A 17,020-nucleotide genomic window follows, 5' to 3' on the forward strand; every position below is an offset into this window, starting at 1 on the left:
AAAGTTGATTTTTGGGATGGCCAATTGACAGGTGATGATGAGCTGAGGTTGGATTTCTCAGAGCTTCGTGGGTAGATTTGGGAAAGAAAAAAGAAAGGAAAAAGGCGAAGCAGGGTGCTCGGTGGAGCCTCTCTATGACGTTGAAGAGTGCCAAGACCCAGCGACTCGAGTTGCTCTTCTCCGCATTGGCCGGATTGGGCCTGACTGGGCCTATCGGTTCGGCTTCTCCGTTCTTCCTCTCCAACCATCTTCCCGACAACTGCCTGGGAGAACCACACATTCACTTTCGACAGGCACTGTACTTTACGCCAGACAGAACCGAGAAGCCCGGAACTACGATCTGCGACGATTTATCAACTGCATTATCTCTCATCGGACTCCGCACTAGTACCAGAATGAACCCCGAGATGGACGACGACCGGTCGTCTTCGACCCCAACCGCCGCATCGAAGTCGGTCTCTGGCCAGGATAAAGAGAAGCCCCGCTTGACTGATCAAGAGAAGAAGAATAACCACATTGCCTCCGAGCAGAAACGCCGCGCCGCGATTCGCGAAGGCTTCGATCGGTTAACAGAACTGGTGCCTGGACTTGAGGGGCAGGGCCGCAGCGAGAGTATCGTGTTGCAAAAGACCGTCGACTTCATTCACCTGCAGCTGCAAGAACGTCACAACCTCATCGCTGAGATTGAGAACAAAGGAGGCCGAGTGGATGATTCTTTCCGGCCAACATAATCCAGTGCATGCTCATTAATTATCCTATCTCCATCCATCGTCTTTGCGCTTCATCTTCTCCGACCCGTGATTCTCATGATGGACCGAGGCCTACAAAGCTGTCACTCCCAGACAGCAACAATGAACCATATTCACGAATGTATCACACACGAATCTCTTTCGCTTCTCTCGACTCCTTGGCCCCGGCAACCCGATGAACGGCGATTTTCTTTTTTTGCCATGAGGGGAGACTTCATTCAATGCATGTTGCTTGAATCGACGACACGCCCACTCTACTCAGCCTCCGCGACACCGCTGGCCGGGTCACTTGGAATGGCTTTGTGCTTTAGTTGTGGGGGATCCTTATCTTTCTTTTTGTTCATGTCTTATTTGTACATTTTTGGCACACCATTTTCAATGGTGAAGCCCAGACATCAGACTGTATTTGACTACGCACAGGGCCGTTTGTTCCGAAAATCGATTCACAGTTCAATGGCATATTGTAATCCACGCAGAATGATTTTTTCTGTGGAATCCTGGGGGGGGATCCAGGGACCCTCGGTGCGCCCAACCGAGGGAGATCGATCACGTGTAGTAACCTCGGTGCATTCTCGGCTTTACCTACTGGTTCAGTAATTGAGGAGGACCTTAAATTAGGGAATGCTTGGAAAGATCTTGTTTCTAAAAAGATACTCCGCAGTGACAACTACAATTTAAGGCTTCAATTGGAGAGTGACCTTTGACCATGCTTGAAAATATATGGGACCCGTGGTTATCCCGGTTGATCCGATTATTGGGTCGTGCCGCAAAAGGCGAGATTCCATGGGCAAATTATCCTGGTAGCTGTAGACGAGTAGATTGGAGAAGTAGGAAAGGATTCAGTCTATCTGGTGGGGCATGGCACTGTATTGATTGAATTGGGGGCAGCTTGATCCTAATACTAATTAAGATAGATGGTTGAGTCGAGATATGGAATACTATACGTCACATACTACGTACACTATAGGTCACCAGTATCGTCCATTGGAAAAAGTCGCATATACATATGCATCCCTTCCAGAATACCATAACAGTTCCAATTTCGACATTTGATCAATCACAAATATGATTACGCGCGATGTACACCTCTCCCCCTCAACCAGTAAAGAAATAGAAATGAGTCAGTGGGGAACTGCGGCAGGACAGCCACGCCGCAATCTACCCACTCCGGACCACCAAGCACCACCACCACCTCCAACAAGAACCCTTCACCCTCATTCTCTCATTCAAAAGCATAACAAAAAATGTCCGACTCCAAAGACAACCTCTTAACCACCAACAATGAACCCAACGACCCACCACCAGCCTACGACAGCCAAACCAGGCCGAGCCGCGGGCACCCCTCCCCCGCCCACCACCACTCTCCCTGCCCGTTCTAAACGACCTCCGCAAGAGAAGAGTGATCCTAGCCTCTCAATCCCCGCGCAGGAAACAAATAATTTCCTTCCTGGGCCTACCGAACATCGAAATCATCCCCTCAAACGCAGAAGAGAATCTCCCCAAATCCCTCACCCCATTCGAGTACGTCCTCGGCACTGCAACAAAAAAGGCCCGAGCCGTCTACGCCCAAGAAGTCGATAACGAAGAAAAGGGCGAACCCGCCCTCATCCTCGCAGCTGATACCGTCGTCGTCGACACCACTTCCGGGTCGATCCTCGAGAAACCCCGCTCCGAGGCTCACCATGTCACCATGCTGCGCGCACTGAGAGATGCGCGCGATCACAAGGTCTACACGGCGCTAGTAGCCATGGCTCCGCTGCAAAGTGCGCGGCAACCGGGATATGCGCTGGAGAGCTTTGTCGAGGAGACTTCCGTGCGTTTTGATGGGGAGGTGTCGGATGATTTGATCTTGGCTTATGTGCGGACGCGCGAGGGCGCGGATAAAGCGGGTGGGTATGGATTGCAAGGGTTGGGATCGATTCTCGTGGAGAAGATTGAGGGGTCGTATGATAATGTGATTGGGTTGCCTCTTAAGGCTACATTGAATATTATTCAAAAGGTTATGAACATGGCGAATGATGAAGATCGCTTGGAGGGTGATCCTATTCTCGAAGAGGATGAGGAAGATTCGGAATGAGAGATTATCTTGTCATGGACTAGATATGAAAAAGGGTTTCTTTTCTGAGATAGATCAATATACCTGAGTGTCTTTTCTTTTCTTTTTCAACTTTCTTTCCAATGTTGCTCTTTTATTACTTTTTTACTACTCGTACGGAATCCAAATATGATAAGAAATGAGGTAATGCTGCTGGTACAGAAGTGATACTATTTCCCATGGGAAACGAGAGATTTGAGCACCGACACAAGTCGGACAGAGACAAATGAGAAGAAAAACAGGTTGACATATACATAGGCGGAACGCCTGGACCAGAGACAAAAGAAACACGAAACACCCTTTTCAAATGACGACAATGAAAACGCTCTATGCGTTCCAGATACGACGCAGGGCCTCGGTGATACCCACATCGTTGGTCTCGAACTCATACAGACCGACGGCGGTGGTCAGAGTGAAGGCGCGCAGGAGCCAGTTGCAGAGAGAGTTGAACTTGGGAACACGCTGAGGACGGAAGTAATCGATGATGGCGGCCCTGGTAGAGTGTTAGGAGTGCGTGTCGGAGGAATCGGAAATTTGAGGATTGAGCTTACTGGAATCCAACGTGGGAGTGGGCGACCAAGAGGGAGCAAAGGACGGCGTCCATGACCGGGTTGAGGGAGCCAGCGGCGAAGGGAGCGATGGAGAGGGGGATCAGACCGACGCAGACGGCGCTGTGAGAATGTTAGTGATTTCGGAATCTCTAGAGGACTGTTCATGCGTTGCTGCACTAGGGGGGTGACGTACCGCTCGAATGTCCAGTGGTAGCTTCCCTCAGAGGGGTGAGGGCTGGGGACGGGAACGGGGTCGTTCACTATCACGGCGGGTCAGTATGCGGTCCAATCGATATGGTGACACCCAATCCTTCGCTGATCTCGCTAGAAAGCCTTTAGGAGACGTATTATATCGGTATACGGGAGTCCGGTGGGCTTGGAGCTTGAGAAATGCGAGGAGATGGGCGTCAAGGTTCGAACTCGGATCGACAAAACGTACTGGTTCCCTGGATGGTCTCTGCATGGCGGATAGAGAGTTAGCGGGCACATTTTGAATCATCGGATAGAACTCCCAATTCGTCTGAAGCACATTTGTACCACCAGATATCTCTTAGGGTCCTCTTGGGGTCTCAACGTACGCGGCAACGGAGGCAGGATCTGCTTCTTTGCGGAAGCGTGGAAGGCGACGGCCTGCGAAACGCCAACATTCTGGCGGAGAAGAGGCGACCGAGTTGCAAGGGTCTGCCGGAGCAGAGATGGGCGCGCAAATGAGGCCATTGTGACGAGTTGGAGTGGTGAGGGTCGAAGTTGGTCGCTCGCACAAGGATGAAGTTCAAGTTGCCTCGGGAGTCCGACCGGTAACTCGCCCATCCACTGTCATCGTACTTCTCAGTCAGGTGATTGGTCGACGGCTTCCCGCTCAGCCGAATTTGGCCGATGCGAGAACATTTAGCCACCGACTACACTACTCGTACTAGTACACCTATTTTCAAGGGTCTCTTTGTCTTTAAAAATATAATGATGTTGATGTATTTACGTGGAATTTATCCGGCTTGAATATACGCAGTCAAATTATAGCTAACCCTTGCTAGACATGATTTCCTTCTCTTCAATGTTGCACTCAGGCAATAACCGAACCATCCCGAAGCTCTAGTCAGCTACTACTACTGAATCGAACCGGGCCTTTTTTTTTTATAGAAAAAGTAGAAAAAGTTTGTTATTGTAAATCCAGTTTCTTTCTCTGGTTTCATTTCATTTCATAACATATATAATAACACCGTTTCCCAATGCTATCGCTAATTTAAAACTTGAGGACAGCCTTGCCCTTGTTCTTGCCGTGGAAGATACCAACCAGGCCCTCAGCTCCGTTATCAATACCAACAGTCTCGTGGATGAGAACCTTGAAGGTACCCTCCTTGATCCACTTCTGCACACGCTCCTGGTGCTCCTTGGTGTAGATATCACCCATGCCGGGGTCACCGACAATGAAGCCGCGCATGGTGAGACGTTTCACGAGGATCTGGTGAATGTTCGTGATGGGGTAAGGAGCGGAGTTATACTGCGAGATCAGACCGCAGGTGACGATGCGGCCGAAGTTGTTGAAGGCATCGAGGGCAGCCTCGAGGTGCTCGCCACCGACGTTCTCATAGTAGATATCAATACCCTCGGGGGCAAGGCGGGCGAGGGCAGCGGAGGGCTTCTCGTTCTTGTAGTTGAAACCGCCATCGAAGCCGAGCTCGTTGATGATATAGTCGAGCTTCTCGTCAGAACCGACGGATCCAATGACGCGCAGACCCTCATGCTTGGCGAGCTGGCCGACCAGCTGGCCGACGGCACCGCTGGCAGCGGAGACAAAGATGGTCTCGCCCTTCTTGGGCTTGCCGATCTCGTAGAGGGAAGAGTAGGCAGTCAGGCCGGGCATACCGAGAGGACCCAGGAAGACGCGGATATCTTCAATTCCGAGGGGGGTTCTCGAGCTTGCGGATGCGAACCAGGTTGGGGGCGTCGAGGGAAACGTATTCCTGGACGGCGACGTGACCGATCACCAGATCTCCCTCCTTGTAGCTGGCATTGTTGGAACGGACGACCTTGGCGATGCTGGCGCTCTCGATGGGCTTGTCGAGGGCAAAGGCGGGGGCGTAGGACTTGACCTCAGCGGGGCGCATGCGGCCACGCATATAAGGGTCGTAGCTGGTATAGAGGGATTGCAGGACGACACCGTTGTCAGGAGCGGCAACATTGGCATCGTACGCAGCGGCCTCGATGGTGAGATCCTGACCGGGGACAGGGTATCCCTGGGGATCTGCTTGAAGACGAGAGCTTTGTTGGACATGACGTAAAAGGTATTATTTTCAAAGTGGGATAGTAGTAGGAGGAGATGATTCGGAAATAATGCTGACTTGAAATTACCGTACAACGTTGGGGTTTTGGATTTATATAGGAAGACAGGAGGTCAAGGTCAAGGTCAAATCGTCAAGCGGGGCCGTAAAGGGACCGAGGCAGAAGTCTTGATGATTTTCTCCATTAGAAAGCAAAGTCGCCGCTTGCCGATGGGTCCCGGAGAAGCTTCTCGAGAAGGTTATAGTCCAAAGTTCTGACAGACCCACTGTTCTGCATCAGGTTACATAAAATCGACATCATGAAACTGATGACGAGCAAAGATGAATGATGCATCGAATGGTTCATTGTGTACTTTTCTCGACCAAAAATGACCGATGCCGAAGATTCGGTCAAACTTGAATCATCCTAGAGGGACGCCTCCCAACAAAACACGCCACGAGAGCTTGCAAAAAGTTGAATGGCTCCACTGCTGGCCGTGGTGGAGCTCGGATGAATTAAAGAAGAAGCAGGCCGACGGAAGATAGCCATTCTGGGTACGATCACCGGCGGCAAAGACAACGACCAATGCACCCAAAGAATAATGAATAATCAAGAACCCTGACTGATTTCTCAGCACGGAGCAGGTTACCGCATGCGGTCGCGGGGGAGGGGGAGGGAGGGGCACAGTGCAAAGACGATCTGAGCATTCAAGTTCAATTTCCAGATCGAATCTGACCCTCAGCACTTAATCTACTAGGCTCCCGAGGTCAGCTTCGGATTGGTCGTTGCAGAAACTTCCGATCCATCAGTTCATTCATATTATCATGTATTACTGACATGGGGGTATTAACTATGGGGACAACAGATCTGATACTACTGGTAGTACTATTGACATAACGATCACAAGCTCATCGGATGTACATTCATAAAAGTTCAAGTTGATTATTTAGCATGGTATATCGATTAGTCATTCTATCTATCGTCCACTTCATCAGACGGACTCGAGGTATCAAAGAATTAAGTCGCCGCCTCATAATAACATACGTCTCTAGGGTCTTCGTCTCTCTCCCTCTCTCTCTTAAGCCGTTCCTTCCAGTGCACCCGCTGCCTTCGAGATAAAGAAATCCCGACCCTTGATCATCTTGACCATAAAGCTGAAGGGGACCATGCCGAACATTTGTCCAGTGCCTCCACTCTCACCCACCGGGACGACCATCAGGACACTGTCGCCTTGGTCATACGACTGGCGCTCGCCCTTGCCAGCAATGTCTGCTTTGAGGTTGTTGGCCGCGATTTTGGCCTGCTCCATCGTCTTGAAACTCAAACGCATAGAGTTGTTGGTGATGTCGCCGGCAGCGTAAATCTTCTCGACGGACAGAACGCGCAGCTCCTTGTCGACCTTGACCCAGCCATCCTGGTCCAGGAACTGCTCGGGGATGAAGCTGTTGTTAGGCAGGACGCCTGTGGTGGGGATGTAAAGATCCGCGTTGATCTTCTCGCCGTTGCTCAGAGAAACGGTCCAGGAGTTAGAGGCATCCTCACCGGAAGCTTCGACTCCACTCACTCGGGTAGAGTTGATCACCTTGACGTTCAACTTCTTAAGCATTTTTTCGGCGCTGGAGCTGGCAGATGGCTTAAGCATGGAGAGAACCCGATCGGTGGCCGAGACCAAGGTGATAGATGCCTTGCTGCCGCTCTGCTTAACTGCTTCCGCAATCTCGCCGGCGACTTCGACACCAATGGGGCCGGCACCACCAATGACGATCTCCTTAGCACCAGAGATCTGCTGTTGAGATGCGGCGATTATTTCTTTCAGATCGTCATGGTTGGTCGGCTTGAATGGGATTGAAGAGCCGGTGATGGAGCCGTTGGATGAAGCTGTCGTGCTGCCAGATGCGATGACAAGGTAGTCATAGGACACGGTCCTGGCATCACCAGCATTGGGAGTCACCGAGACGCTCTTGGCGGTGGTATCGATGGCAGTGGCAGTTCCGGCAATGAATTCGAACGACTCGGCGGGGTACTTGGCAAAGGCATTGGGGATGGGAAGCAGATACTGGTCGGGCGAGAAGGCCTTGGCCTTGGCGACGATGCGCGGGGCGGCGATGTTCCAGTAAAAAACGGTGGATGGGTTGACGAGCACAACCTTGATGTCGGGAACGGCAAGCAGAGAGTGAGCTATATGGAGACCTGCGTAGGAGGCGCCAACAATGGCAACAGTGGTGGGAGCCATGGCAGAGTTCCAAGGTTGTTGATGGAGAAATGTGTGATTGAAGACCGCGGTGAATGGAAGCTATCAAGGCGGACTAGGAAGTATTTATACTGGACCCTTCCTCCAGTTAGTTACCAGCCCCCTCATCACTAGTACTAGTACTTTAGTCACACCCCGTCCGCCTTTTTCCAAAAGCAGAGCTTGCAGAGGCAGAGAGAAGTGAAGCTTTGTTAGTCAGCCACTACACTCTAAATATGCCTGGCTTATCAATCCTAGTGCCAGTGCCAGTGCCACACAATGCTGCTTACTGGATGTGCCTCAGGGTCGGAAGTTCCCGTGACCCGGGTTCCGCTTACTCACCGGAGATAGTAAAATAGTGCAGAGTACGGAGTAGAGGAAATGTCCTACTATTATCTATATACTAGAGTGTACTGGGCGACCAATCGTGATACTAGTAACAATTGAGGATGTATATTGTCTTTCACTCCTCCAAACTGCCCACATCGCCAGACACCCATCACCACATCCCCAATGGCAATCCATACTGTATTTATCTTCCCGTCCTCTGATTGGCGGGATTGCAGGATCTATCGATAAGACCACGTGATTCCAGAAAGTTTTCATCGCGCGCGAGAAACCATCCGCGACATCGCCACAACACCCTTCCATTTTCATTAACTCATCCATCATGTTTGGTGCCGTGCGTCGTTTCGGTACTGCCCATGCGCTACGTGCAGTGGTGCCGCGCTCCACGCATGTCCGCTGGACTCCTCAATTGTTCAAATGGCAGCCCTCGTCGACGCTTTCCCCTGGCCTGGTCCGGTCTTTCCAGACTTTCCCGGCCCTGCGTGAGGCCACCGCTGCCGCTGCCGCTGAGGCTGAGGCCGAGACTGGGGTGAAGGAGACCTCCGAACAAGAACTCATCACAGAGTTTGCAGATCTGCAAACATCGGGCCTCATCAGCCCTTCGCTGATCCGAAACATCACTCATCCCAGCCGCATGGGTCTGAAGACCATGACCGATGTTCAGAGTCAAACCATCAACCAGATGCTTCAAGGTGTCGATGTGTAAGTTGTTCTTTTGTCTTTCGAAGGCGCGTCCCATCATTTCAAAAACAATCGCTGACTTTTGGTTCAGTTTGGCCCAGGCAAAGACTGGAACCGGCAAGACCCTTGCTTTTCTCATCCCAACCATGCAGAACATCCTCAATGATCCCACATTCGTTCAGACTCGCAAAACTGGCCGTGGACGTACCGGAGCCAGCTGCGCCGATGTTCGCGCCCTCATCATCTCGCCCACCCGCGAATTGGCTGAGCAAATCGCTGCGGAGGCGATGAAGGTTGCAGCCAACACCGGTCTCATCGTTCAGACTGCTGTCGGTGGTACACAAAAGTCGTTTGGATTGAAGAAGATGCAGCGCGAGGGTTGCCATCTTCTCGTTGGAACCCCTGGCCGTCTCAAGGATATTTTCTCTGACCCCAGGAGTGGCGTTGCGGCTCCCGGGCTGAACACCCTGATTCTCGACGAGGCTGATCGTCTGCTTGATGACGGATTTTCGCAGGAGATTAGAGAACTCCAAGATCTTTTCCCAGACCCATACAAGGTGGACCGTCAGACACTCATGCTCTCGGCTACCGTGCCCCGTGAGGTGATGAGAATGGTTGACAGAACTATGAAGCCGGACTACAAGTTCGTCAAGACCATTCGGGAGGACGAGGCCCCTACCCACATGCGGGTGCCTCAGAAGGCTGTTTTCATGCAAGGATATGAAAATATTCTGCCCACTATCCTCGACCTTGCCAAGGAGTACAAGGCTCGCCAAAGCGAGGACCCCAGCCTGCGTCCATTCAAGGCCATAATCTACGCCAATGCCACAAGCGAGGTCTCACTCTATTCCAGTGTCTTCGAGGAGCTTCGTGTCTCCCCCGAAGACCGCCGCCGCCCACTGGGTCGTATGGCCATGATTGAGATTCATTCCAGGCTCACCCAGGCCGGGCGCACAGCTGCGGCCAACAACTTCCGAAGGGCAACTGAGGCCATCCTCTTTTCTTCGGACGTGACTGCCCGTGGTATGGACTTCCCGGATGTGACCCACGTCCTTCAGGTGGGTGTTCCCCGCGACAGAGTGACCTACGTCCACCGTCTCGGTCGTACCGCTCGTGCCAACAAGACCGGTGAAGGCTGGATCTTCCTCACCGAGGGTGAGCGCCAGCATTATCACAAGCTGCTTAGCGGTATTCCGATCGAAGAAGACCGCACTTCCTTCCCTGTCGCCTCCTACGACATGACCGAGGGCCTCTCAGGTGAGCCTGATAGCTCCCTTGCCCAGACCACGAGTGCCATGGCCATGTTGCCCCCTGCCACCCGTGAAACCGCCTGGAAGTCCCAGTTCGGCACCCTCATCCCGACACATGGAGACCGCCGTGCCTGCGTCGCGGCGATGAACCGCAATGCCGTCCACGGATACTGCCTGCCCGAGCCTCCCGCTATCAGCGCTCGTGTCGCCCAAAACCTCGGCATTAGCCGAATTCGCGACCTGAACGTTGAGGGACCTCGCCGTGACTTTGACGATGATCGACGTCCCCGCAGCGGGTTCGGCCGCGATTCCAACCGCGGTGGCTTTGGTCGTGACTCTGGTCGTGGTTTCAGCCGCAACTCAGACCGTGGCTCAGACCGTGGCTCAGACCGTGGTCGCCGGTCAGGCGGTTTCAACGATCGCAGTCCTCGCGGCCGGTACAACAACTTCGTCGACCGGGATAGTGGATTTGGCGGTCGATCCCGCGAATTCAAACCAACCCGTCGCAGCACCTTTGATGACGACTTTTAATCTGTGACACGAATTTTCCAATCCGTGAAGCAGGGCAATCGATAGAGTTACCTTGCCATTCTCGCATCCGGCCGGCGTTTCTATGTCTTTTGGCTTACGTCCTTGTACAATATGCCTGCTGTCTTGATTCCTCCACTTCCACTTCTCACCTCATGTGTTATATTGCTTCAAGTTCATTGTGAACGATATGTAATTTCAAAAATTGTACTATACACAGGATACCATCTAGCAAATCATTCCTCTTACTATTAAGAATTCAAACTACATTACAGCATGATAAAATCCTCAGTCTTACTGCCCACCTGGCAGGTGGTAACCTTTGAACCTTCCTTGGATCCTAAGAATTTGATCAATTAATAATAGTTTTAGTAGTCACTGTCTAAGTATACCTAGTTTACCAACTTTGGAAATAAATAACTCCACCTACCTCATGTCGAACAGCCCTGTCCAAAAGAACGACAACCAACTCAAAGGAAATGTCTAGCATATATGCCCATTGGGGAATAAGTAACACCGCAAGAAGGATGTAAAGATGGAAACCGTGTATAATTCAATAACATATCCCAATATTTTGCAGTAACCAGATACCCGAGACGGAATAACAGAGAAATCTACCCAAAAAAAGGAAGACACTTACAATAAATCAACCTCGGAAAGGGGGATGGGATGGAGGGACGAGGGGATAGAGAGGGAAGGGAAGGGATATAACACCTATTCACGCATTTTCTTCATTCAATCTACTCGCGGGCAATCATGTGCTCACGAGCAGGACCGGTACCGATCCACTTGACGGGGACATTGCCGATCTCACGCTCAATGAACTCAATGTAGGCCCGCGCGTTGGGAGGCAAGTCCTCGTAGCGGGTGACACCCATGGTGTTGGATTTCCAGCCAGGGAGGGTAGCGTACTCGACCTGGATCTTATCGACGACGTTGGGGTCGGCGGGGAAAGTGAAGGTAGTGCGGGTTCCATCGGGAAGGATGTAAGCGACACCAACCTTGATCTCGTCAAAGTCATCCAGGACATCGAGCTTGGTCAGGTTGAGCGCGGTGTAGTGATTGATGGCGTGGGAGTAGCGGGCGAGAACAAGGTCGAGCCAGCCACAGCGACGACGACGGCCGGTCGTCACGCCGAACTCGCGGCCAACCTTCTGCAGCTTGTCGCCGTCCTCGTTCAGCTGTTCGCTGGGGAACGGTCCTGATCCGACGCGGGTGGTGTAGGCCTTCAGAACACCGATAACGTTCTTGATGCTGGTCGGGTTCAGGGCAAGTGCTTGCACGGCACCGCCCAGACCGGTGGAAGAGGAAGTGACGAAAGGGTATGTGCCGTGGTCGAGGTCCAGCATGAGAGCGTTGGCGCCTTCGACGAGGGTGTTGGGGGAGTCCTTGTGCTTCTGCAGGAACTCGAGTTGATCGACGATGTAAGGCTGAAGCTTGGTGCGGTATTCCTGTATATATATACTTCGTTAGAGAGCCGATTCTAGTCTGCATGCACCCCAGACCAAATCCGATCAACCCCAGGCCGGGGTATTTTCCCCCACAAAGTCTCAGATTCTTATTCTCCTCATGAACATACCTTGAAACGAGCAATTTCCTCCTCGACATCGTAAGAGATATCGCCGAAGCGAGCACGGTACGAAGTGTCCAGCGTGCGCAGTTTCCGCTCGAAGGTCACCTCATCCAGGATCTCACCGATGCGCACACCACGGCGTGCAGCCTTGTCGCTGTAGCAAGGACCGATACCCTTACCGGTGGTGCCAACCTTACGGCCACCGAGACCAGCCTCCTCCAGACCATCGACGACGGAGTGGAGATCGAAGCAGACATGCGCGCGGTCAGAGATGAAGATGCGCTTGCTAGCGGAGGTCAGACCCTTGGTCTCGATCTGAGCGAGTTCCTTGAAGAAGCTGGGGACGTGGACGACAGTGCCGGCGCCGATCAGGTTGATACATGAAGGTGAGACCAGACCCGAGGGCAGAATGTGGAAGTCGTAGGTGACGTTGTCGTGGACGATGGTGTGGCCGGCATCTGTGGAAGAGTAAATTAGTAATTGAGCATTCGTTCAAGTTTCCATTTGGACGAGGGTCATGGGGGGTTAAAACGTACTGTGACCACCAGCAGCACGACAGCAGAGAGTCGCCTGCTGCGACAGCATATCGGTAATCTTGCCCTTCCCTGTAAAAATCGACAATCCGACGTCAGCATCTCGTCTTGACTCAATTCTCTTTCCCTTTTGCCCTCTGCGGGCGACTCCGCGGACTCACCCTCATCACCCCATTGACTTCCTAAAACAATAGAGACCATGTTTGCGGTTGTGTATGTGCCGATTCCGAATGCGTGCCAATCGCGATGCTTGGATATACGTGGATTGGAAATCAATTGCAATCAATTGTGTTAGTGGCGGGGAATTGGAAAAGAAGAGAAGTACGTCCGGCTTCGGGATGGCGGGGCAAAGTATTCTGGCGCGGGTCAGTGGTTCAAACTTCTCTCGGTGTACAATTGGGGTCACCCATTTGGGATAAGCCGGGGATTGATATCTTCATACCGAATAGTCACTTCAAAAGGTTCAAAAATAACACCCTACAGAAAAAAAGGGCAGCCCCGATGGATTTACATACTTGAGGCCCCGCGGTGACTCCAAACGTGACTCATGATCGTATTTTTCCCGCACAATTTTGGTATTTTACAGTATTTCCAGTACACGAGGTATACCTGCCTCAGGCCTCAATATCAAGTCCTACTAACTACTGTAGTACACTAGTTAACTAGTAGTTAGTACATAACTATGAAGTACTACTAGGAAGCATGCTTATGTGAAGAACTAGATTCAACTAGATTAAAAAGTACAATCTCAATGTATGCATGCAACCTCAGGGCATGCAGAATTAATAGGCCCGAGGCTAATATCTATCAAATGCAAATCATATCCAGGGTATTCACCAAAAAAGACACCAAAGCCGAGCCTAACATGCAAAAAAGAACAACGGCGAGAAACGCTCAACACACCTCATCTCATTCATCATAGAACTTCAAGGCATTCATTCAAATCACTTTTCCTCCTCTACGAATCCATTCCCGAAGTCGTCCCAGCTCTACGATACACTCGCGGTGCAACTCACAAGCCACATCCCAGTGCTTCCGTACCTGGACATCCTCCTCAATGCCTCGCAGGTACGCACTGTACCCACCAGTTCGACGATCGGGAACCAAATCATCAATATCCGCCTCGTCAACTTCCGCATGACCCTGACTCTTCTCCGGGGTTGCATCTCCGTCTGCACCATTCATTCGTAGACGTGCCGTGTCGCCCACAGCACTTATCCAGCCCGGAGCGAGACCTGTTTCGATGGCATCTTGCCGGGTATTGAAATGCAGCAGCATGCGTCGGTTAAAGATATTCCAGTCATGCATATAGCTGCCCATCGTGGACACGTAATAATTCCATTTATCGCGAGAGAGCATGAGTTGTTGCGAACCCGGTTGAAGGACGAGATCAGGTGCACGGGGTCGCTTGGGCGGGTTGGGCAAATCGAGCTTCCGTGGTTGGATGTCTTCTTTCGTGGTTGTCTGCTGTCTTGCTTTCGACTCGAATGGTAAGGTCGCGAAGACGTCTTCCAGGTTTTCGATACCACCGCTGTTGGTGCTAGTAAAAGGTGCCGTGTTGCGAAGATTATCCAGATTAAACAGAGGTGTGCGAGTCTCTGCCTTGGATGCGCCATTTACTGTATGAGGTATTGCGGGTTGCTTCGATGCGCCTGAATCACTTCCTGCAGCGTTTCCATTCAGATCCGGATAGCTTGTGTTTGCCGACCCACTAGCAGAACCATGTCCTGAGGCGGATGATGCAGTTGGATGAACCGGGGGCATTTCGTCATCAAGATCCATGGCTTCAGGCTCGACCTCGGCCTCAGTGGGCGGGGTCGGTGTTGACTCCAAGGGAGTTTCGCCAGTGATTGTCTCTTTGTTTTCTTCGGCCTCGGTCGCCACTTTTGCCGGTTGGGGGGTGCTTTTCTTGTTGCCCGATCTGGCTGGCTTCTTGGGGCTCCGTGAAGATGGGGTGTTTGCTTGTCGAGGCTTGTGAGCATCTGATGGATTCCAGGGAATATTTCGAAGCTGTTCGCTCCACTGCTCGGCTGAAAATTTCGCTTGTGCAAATGGTGTCGGCGCCTGTTGCGGCTGTGCCTGTGGTTGAGGTCCAGTTCCTGTCGTAGGTGCAAATGAGTCAAGGTCAGGCCACCCAGCCCCTCTCCTCGATGACCCTGAGCCAGTGGGGTTTGTTGTCCTGCCCTGGCTTTGCGAGACAGGCGAGGTACGCAATGGATTTACTTGTGGGGGTTGCGTCGGGTCATCTATTGACATGTTTGCAAATTTTGGATGCGAATAGTTGTCTGCTTTCCGCGGCTGGAAGTCACGGTATAACTTTGATGTCTTCTCCCTGTCCGCACTGCCCTTGGATGAGCGAAATGCGTCTTTGCTCTTGGCGTGGGCACCGAGAAAATCGAACTTGTTAATATGTTCTCTCCAGTCCTCTTCGGAAAACTTCTTGTGTAGATTACTGGGACTGTCCCGCCCAAACATTGGTGGGGGGGGTTGGCTTGCTTTCGGCCGAATCGGGGCTGTTCATATGAGAAAATGATGAGCTTGACTTCCTTAAAGGGTGCGGACGAAGAGCGTCATACCGTGAAGCAGGGTTGCTGAATGGTCGTTGCTGGTCCTTGGGGAAAGCTGCACTGTCGGAATTATGCCCTTGATCACGGTATAGGTCAGCATTTCCATCCTGGTATCCTGAGTTTCTTCGGTATTTCCAGAATCCTTCCGGAGACGGCGACAGCCTGGAGTGTTTTTGGCCTTGTCGGGCACGAGGGTCCTCACCAGTGCTGGAGCTCGAGTCATTGCCGTAGAGATCAGGAAACTTCTGACGGTGGCGCATTCGACTCTTGGGTACGGCCTTCGGTTTAGGCTGAGGTTCGGGAATATCCTCTTCGTCATCGTCTAGGTCGCTAGAGGTTTCTGAGACTGAATATTCCCGATTGCGTCCGCTCTTCGGACTGACACTACGGTGACGTTCATGTTGACCAGGAGTCGGACTGGGTGGATTTGTGCGTGCACTGGAGGTTCGGTAACCTCCAGATGGAGTGCGTACAGTGGACGAACGTCCAAGCCCGGAGCTTGTAAAGAATGTCTTCTCGCCACCTGCCGTCGCATAGCGGCTACTGGCACGTTCGTATTCCGGATGGAACTGTGGTAGATCGGGAACCACTGGTTTCTTTGCCGTGGGCGCTCGTGGAGGAGAATCGAAGTACATGCTGCTTGGCCGGCTGGAGCTGGTATACGCTGAGGTATTTCGGGCCATGGGCTCGTCATCTCCGGAGGCCCCAGGGGCATATCCGTTCCTCTTCTTGGGTGAATGGGGGGGTTGAGGAAGGATTCTGCGTTCGGTAACTTTCTTGGAAGCGTTCGTAGGCGGATTGAGGTCGTGGTTTACCAAAGGGTTGATTCTGCTGTCTTGGTGTTCCTCCGGCGGTTGAACCTCCTGTATTTGGGTCAAATCCTCGCCAGCCGGCGGCGCCCCTCATTCCTGAGAACCCTTTGAACGCATCTGCTCTCGTTTGACCCTCATCCCGTGGCTTTTGCCATGACGTTGGCCCCGCACGGGCATGTGCTTCGTACCGCTTGGCGCCTGAGGACGGTCCATTTGACGTGGGTTGCGGTTTCGTAAAAGGTGGCGGATTGTATTGGGGTCGTGGAGGAGTAGGTCTGAAGGCAGTTGGCTGTGGCTGTGCCCTCCGCGAGGTATTTGTCTTTGGAGGCCCGGATACCTTGCCGTAGCCAGCGCGCAATCGATCTGTATCGTACCTGAGGCGTTGCTGGGGGTCACTCAGAAGATCGTGAGCGGTTTTGATGGCTTGGAACTTGGCATTAAACTCTGCCTCCTTCCCGGGGTTCTTGTCAGGGTGGTACTTGAGCGCTAAATGATGTGTTAGCACGAATCTGGATGCGTGGTCCTGAAAGTCCTAATGTCTACCCACCTAGCTTCCTGAACTGCTTTTTGATATCCTCTCCTTCCGCACTGGGGGCGAGTCCCAGGTCTGCATAATAGTCCCTTCGCACGTCGGTTTTGGCCATGTTTGTTACCGGTTTAATGCGGCGATACTAGAGTTCCGAACCGTGTCCAAGGGTCATCATAAGCGGTCGTGTACAAACTCGGTGCTCGCGCGCATGTCCGGGAGAGAGAGAGAAAAGTCGATGTTGGCAAACTCGGTCAATGCGCGCTACTTTTGGGCGCAAGTCAAAGCGAATGTATCAAGGCGAAACGAATGAGAGTA

The 17,020-nt window shown here is 52.1% G+C and overlaps 9 protein-coding genes across 9 annotated transcripts; 3 read left to right on the top strand and 6 right to left on the bottom strand.

The window, feature by feature from the left end:
• Positions 1 to 134: 134 nt before the first annotated feature.
• On the top strand, positions 135 to 731 carry N7509_011051 (uncharacterized protein; the record flags this gene model as incomplete). The annotated part of the gene is made up of 1 exon (XM_056635688.1): positions 135 to 731. One exon carries the CDS (start codon positions 135 to 137, stop codon positions 729 to 731), a length of 597 nt encoding a protein of 198 aa, XP_056486308.1.
• Positions 732 to 1,091: 360 nt separating this feature from the next.
• N7509_011052 (nucleotide diphosphatase) lies at positions 1,092 to 2,826 on the top strand (the record flags this gene model as incomplete). The annotated part of the gene is made up of 2 exons (XM_056635689.1): positions 1,092 to 1,102; positions 2,055 to 2,826. 2 exons carry the CDS (start codon positions 1,092 to 1,094, stop codon positions 2,824 to 2,826), a joined length of 783 nt encoding a protein of 260 aa, XP_056486309.1.
• Positions 2,827 to 3,171: 345 nt separating this feature from the next.
• N7509_011053 (CybS family protein) lies at positions 3,172 to 4,112 on the bottom strand (the record flags this gene model as incomplete). The annotated part of the gene is made up of 5 exons (XM_056635690.1): positions 3,172 to 3,337; positions 3,396 to 3,515; positions 3,589 to 3,655; positions 3,835 to 3,852; positions 3,974 to 4,112. The coding sequence occupies 5 exons, from the start codon at positions 4,110 to 4,112 to the stop codon at positions 3,172 to 3,174; spliced, it is 510 nt and encodes a 169-aa protein (XP_056486310.1).
• A 523-nt stretch (positions 4,113 to 4,635) lies between these two features.
• Positions 4,636 to 5,256, bottom strand: N7509_011054 (MDR family NADP-dependent oxidoreductase; the record flags this gene model as incomplete). Its single annotated transcript, XM_056635691.1, has 1 exon — positions 4,636 to 5,256. One exon carries the CDS (start codon positions 5,254 to 5,256, stop codon positions 4,636 to 4,638), a length of 621 nt encoding a protein of 206 aa, XP_056486311.1.
• A 31-nt stretch (positions 5,257 to 5,287) lies between these two features.
• N7509_011055 (uncharacterized protein) lies at positions 5,288 to 6,020 on the bottom strand (the record flags this gene model as incomplete). Its single annotated transcript, XM_056635692.1, has 2 exons — positions 5,288 to 5,637; positions 5,960 to 6,020. The coding sequence occupies 2 exons, from the start codon at positions 6,018 to 6,020 to the stop codon at positions 5,288 to 5,290; spliced, it is 411 nt and encodes a 136-aa protein (XP_056486312.1).
• Positions 6,021 to 6,732: 712 nt separating this feature from the next.
• On the bottom strand, positions 6,733 to 7,887 carry N7509_011056 (NAD(P)/FAD-dependent oxidoreductase; the record flags this gene model as incomplete). Its single annotated transcript, XM_056635693.1, has 1 exon — positions 6,733 to 7,887. The coding sequence occupies one exon, from the start codon at positions 7,885 to 7,887 to the stop codon at positions 6,733 to 6,735; it is 1,155 nt and encodes a 384-aa protein (XP_056486313.1).
• Positions 7,888 to 8,554: 667 nt separating this feature from the next.
• On the top strand, positions 8,555 to 10,694 carry helA (putative DEAD box RNA helicase HelA; the record flags this gene model as incomplete). Its single annotated transcript, XM_056635694.1, has 2 exons — positions 8,555 to 8,934; positions 9,005 to 10,694. 2 exons carry the CDS (start codon positions 8,555 to 8,557, stop codon positions 10,692 to 10,694), a joined length of 2,070 nt encoding a protein of 689 aa, XP_056486314.1.
• Positions 10,695 to 11,431: 737 nt separating this feature from the next.
• On the bottom strand, positions 11,432 to 12,998 carry adB (adenylosuccinate synthase ADE12; the record flags this gene model as incomplete). The annotated part of the gene is made up of 4 exons (XM_056635695.1): positions 11,432 to 12,142; positions 12,271 to 12,722; positions 12,801 to 12,869; positions 12,959 to 12,998. The coding sequence occupies 4 exons, from the start codon at positions 12,996 to 12,998 to the stop codon at positions 11,432 to 11,434; spliced, it is 1,272 nt and encodes a 423-aa protein (XP_056486315.1).
• Positions 12,999 to 13,736: 738 nt separating this feature from the next.
• N7509_011059 (uncharacterized protein) lies at positions 13,737 to 16,820 on the bottom strand (the record flags this gene model as incomplete). Its single annotated transcript, XM_056635696.1, has 4 exons — positions 13,737 to 15,310; positions 15,360 to 16,136; positions 16,180 to 16,662; positions 16,724 to 16,820. 4 exons carry the CDS (start codon positions 16,818 to 16,820, stop codon positions 13,737 to 13,739), a joined length of 2,931 nt encoding a protein of 976 aa, XP_056486316.1.
• Between the last annotated feature and the right edge of the window lie 200 nt (positions 16,821 to 17,020).

Source organism: Penicillium cosmopolitanum (assembly GCF_028827165.1).
Source record: "Penicillium cosmopolitanum strain IBT 29677 chromosome Unknown utg000009l:1.0-9042332.0:1.0-9050551.0, whole genome shotgun sequence".
Taxonomy (NCBI): Eukaryota; Fungi; Ascomycota; class Eurotiomycetes; order Eurotiales; family Aspergillaceae; genus Penicillium; species Penicillium cosmopolitanum.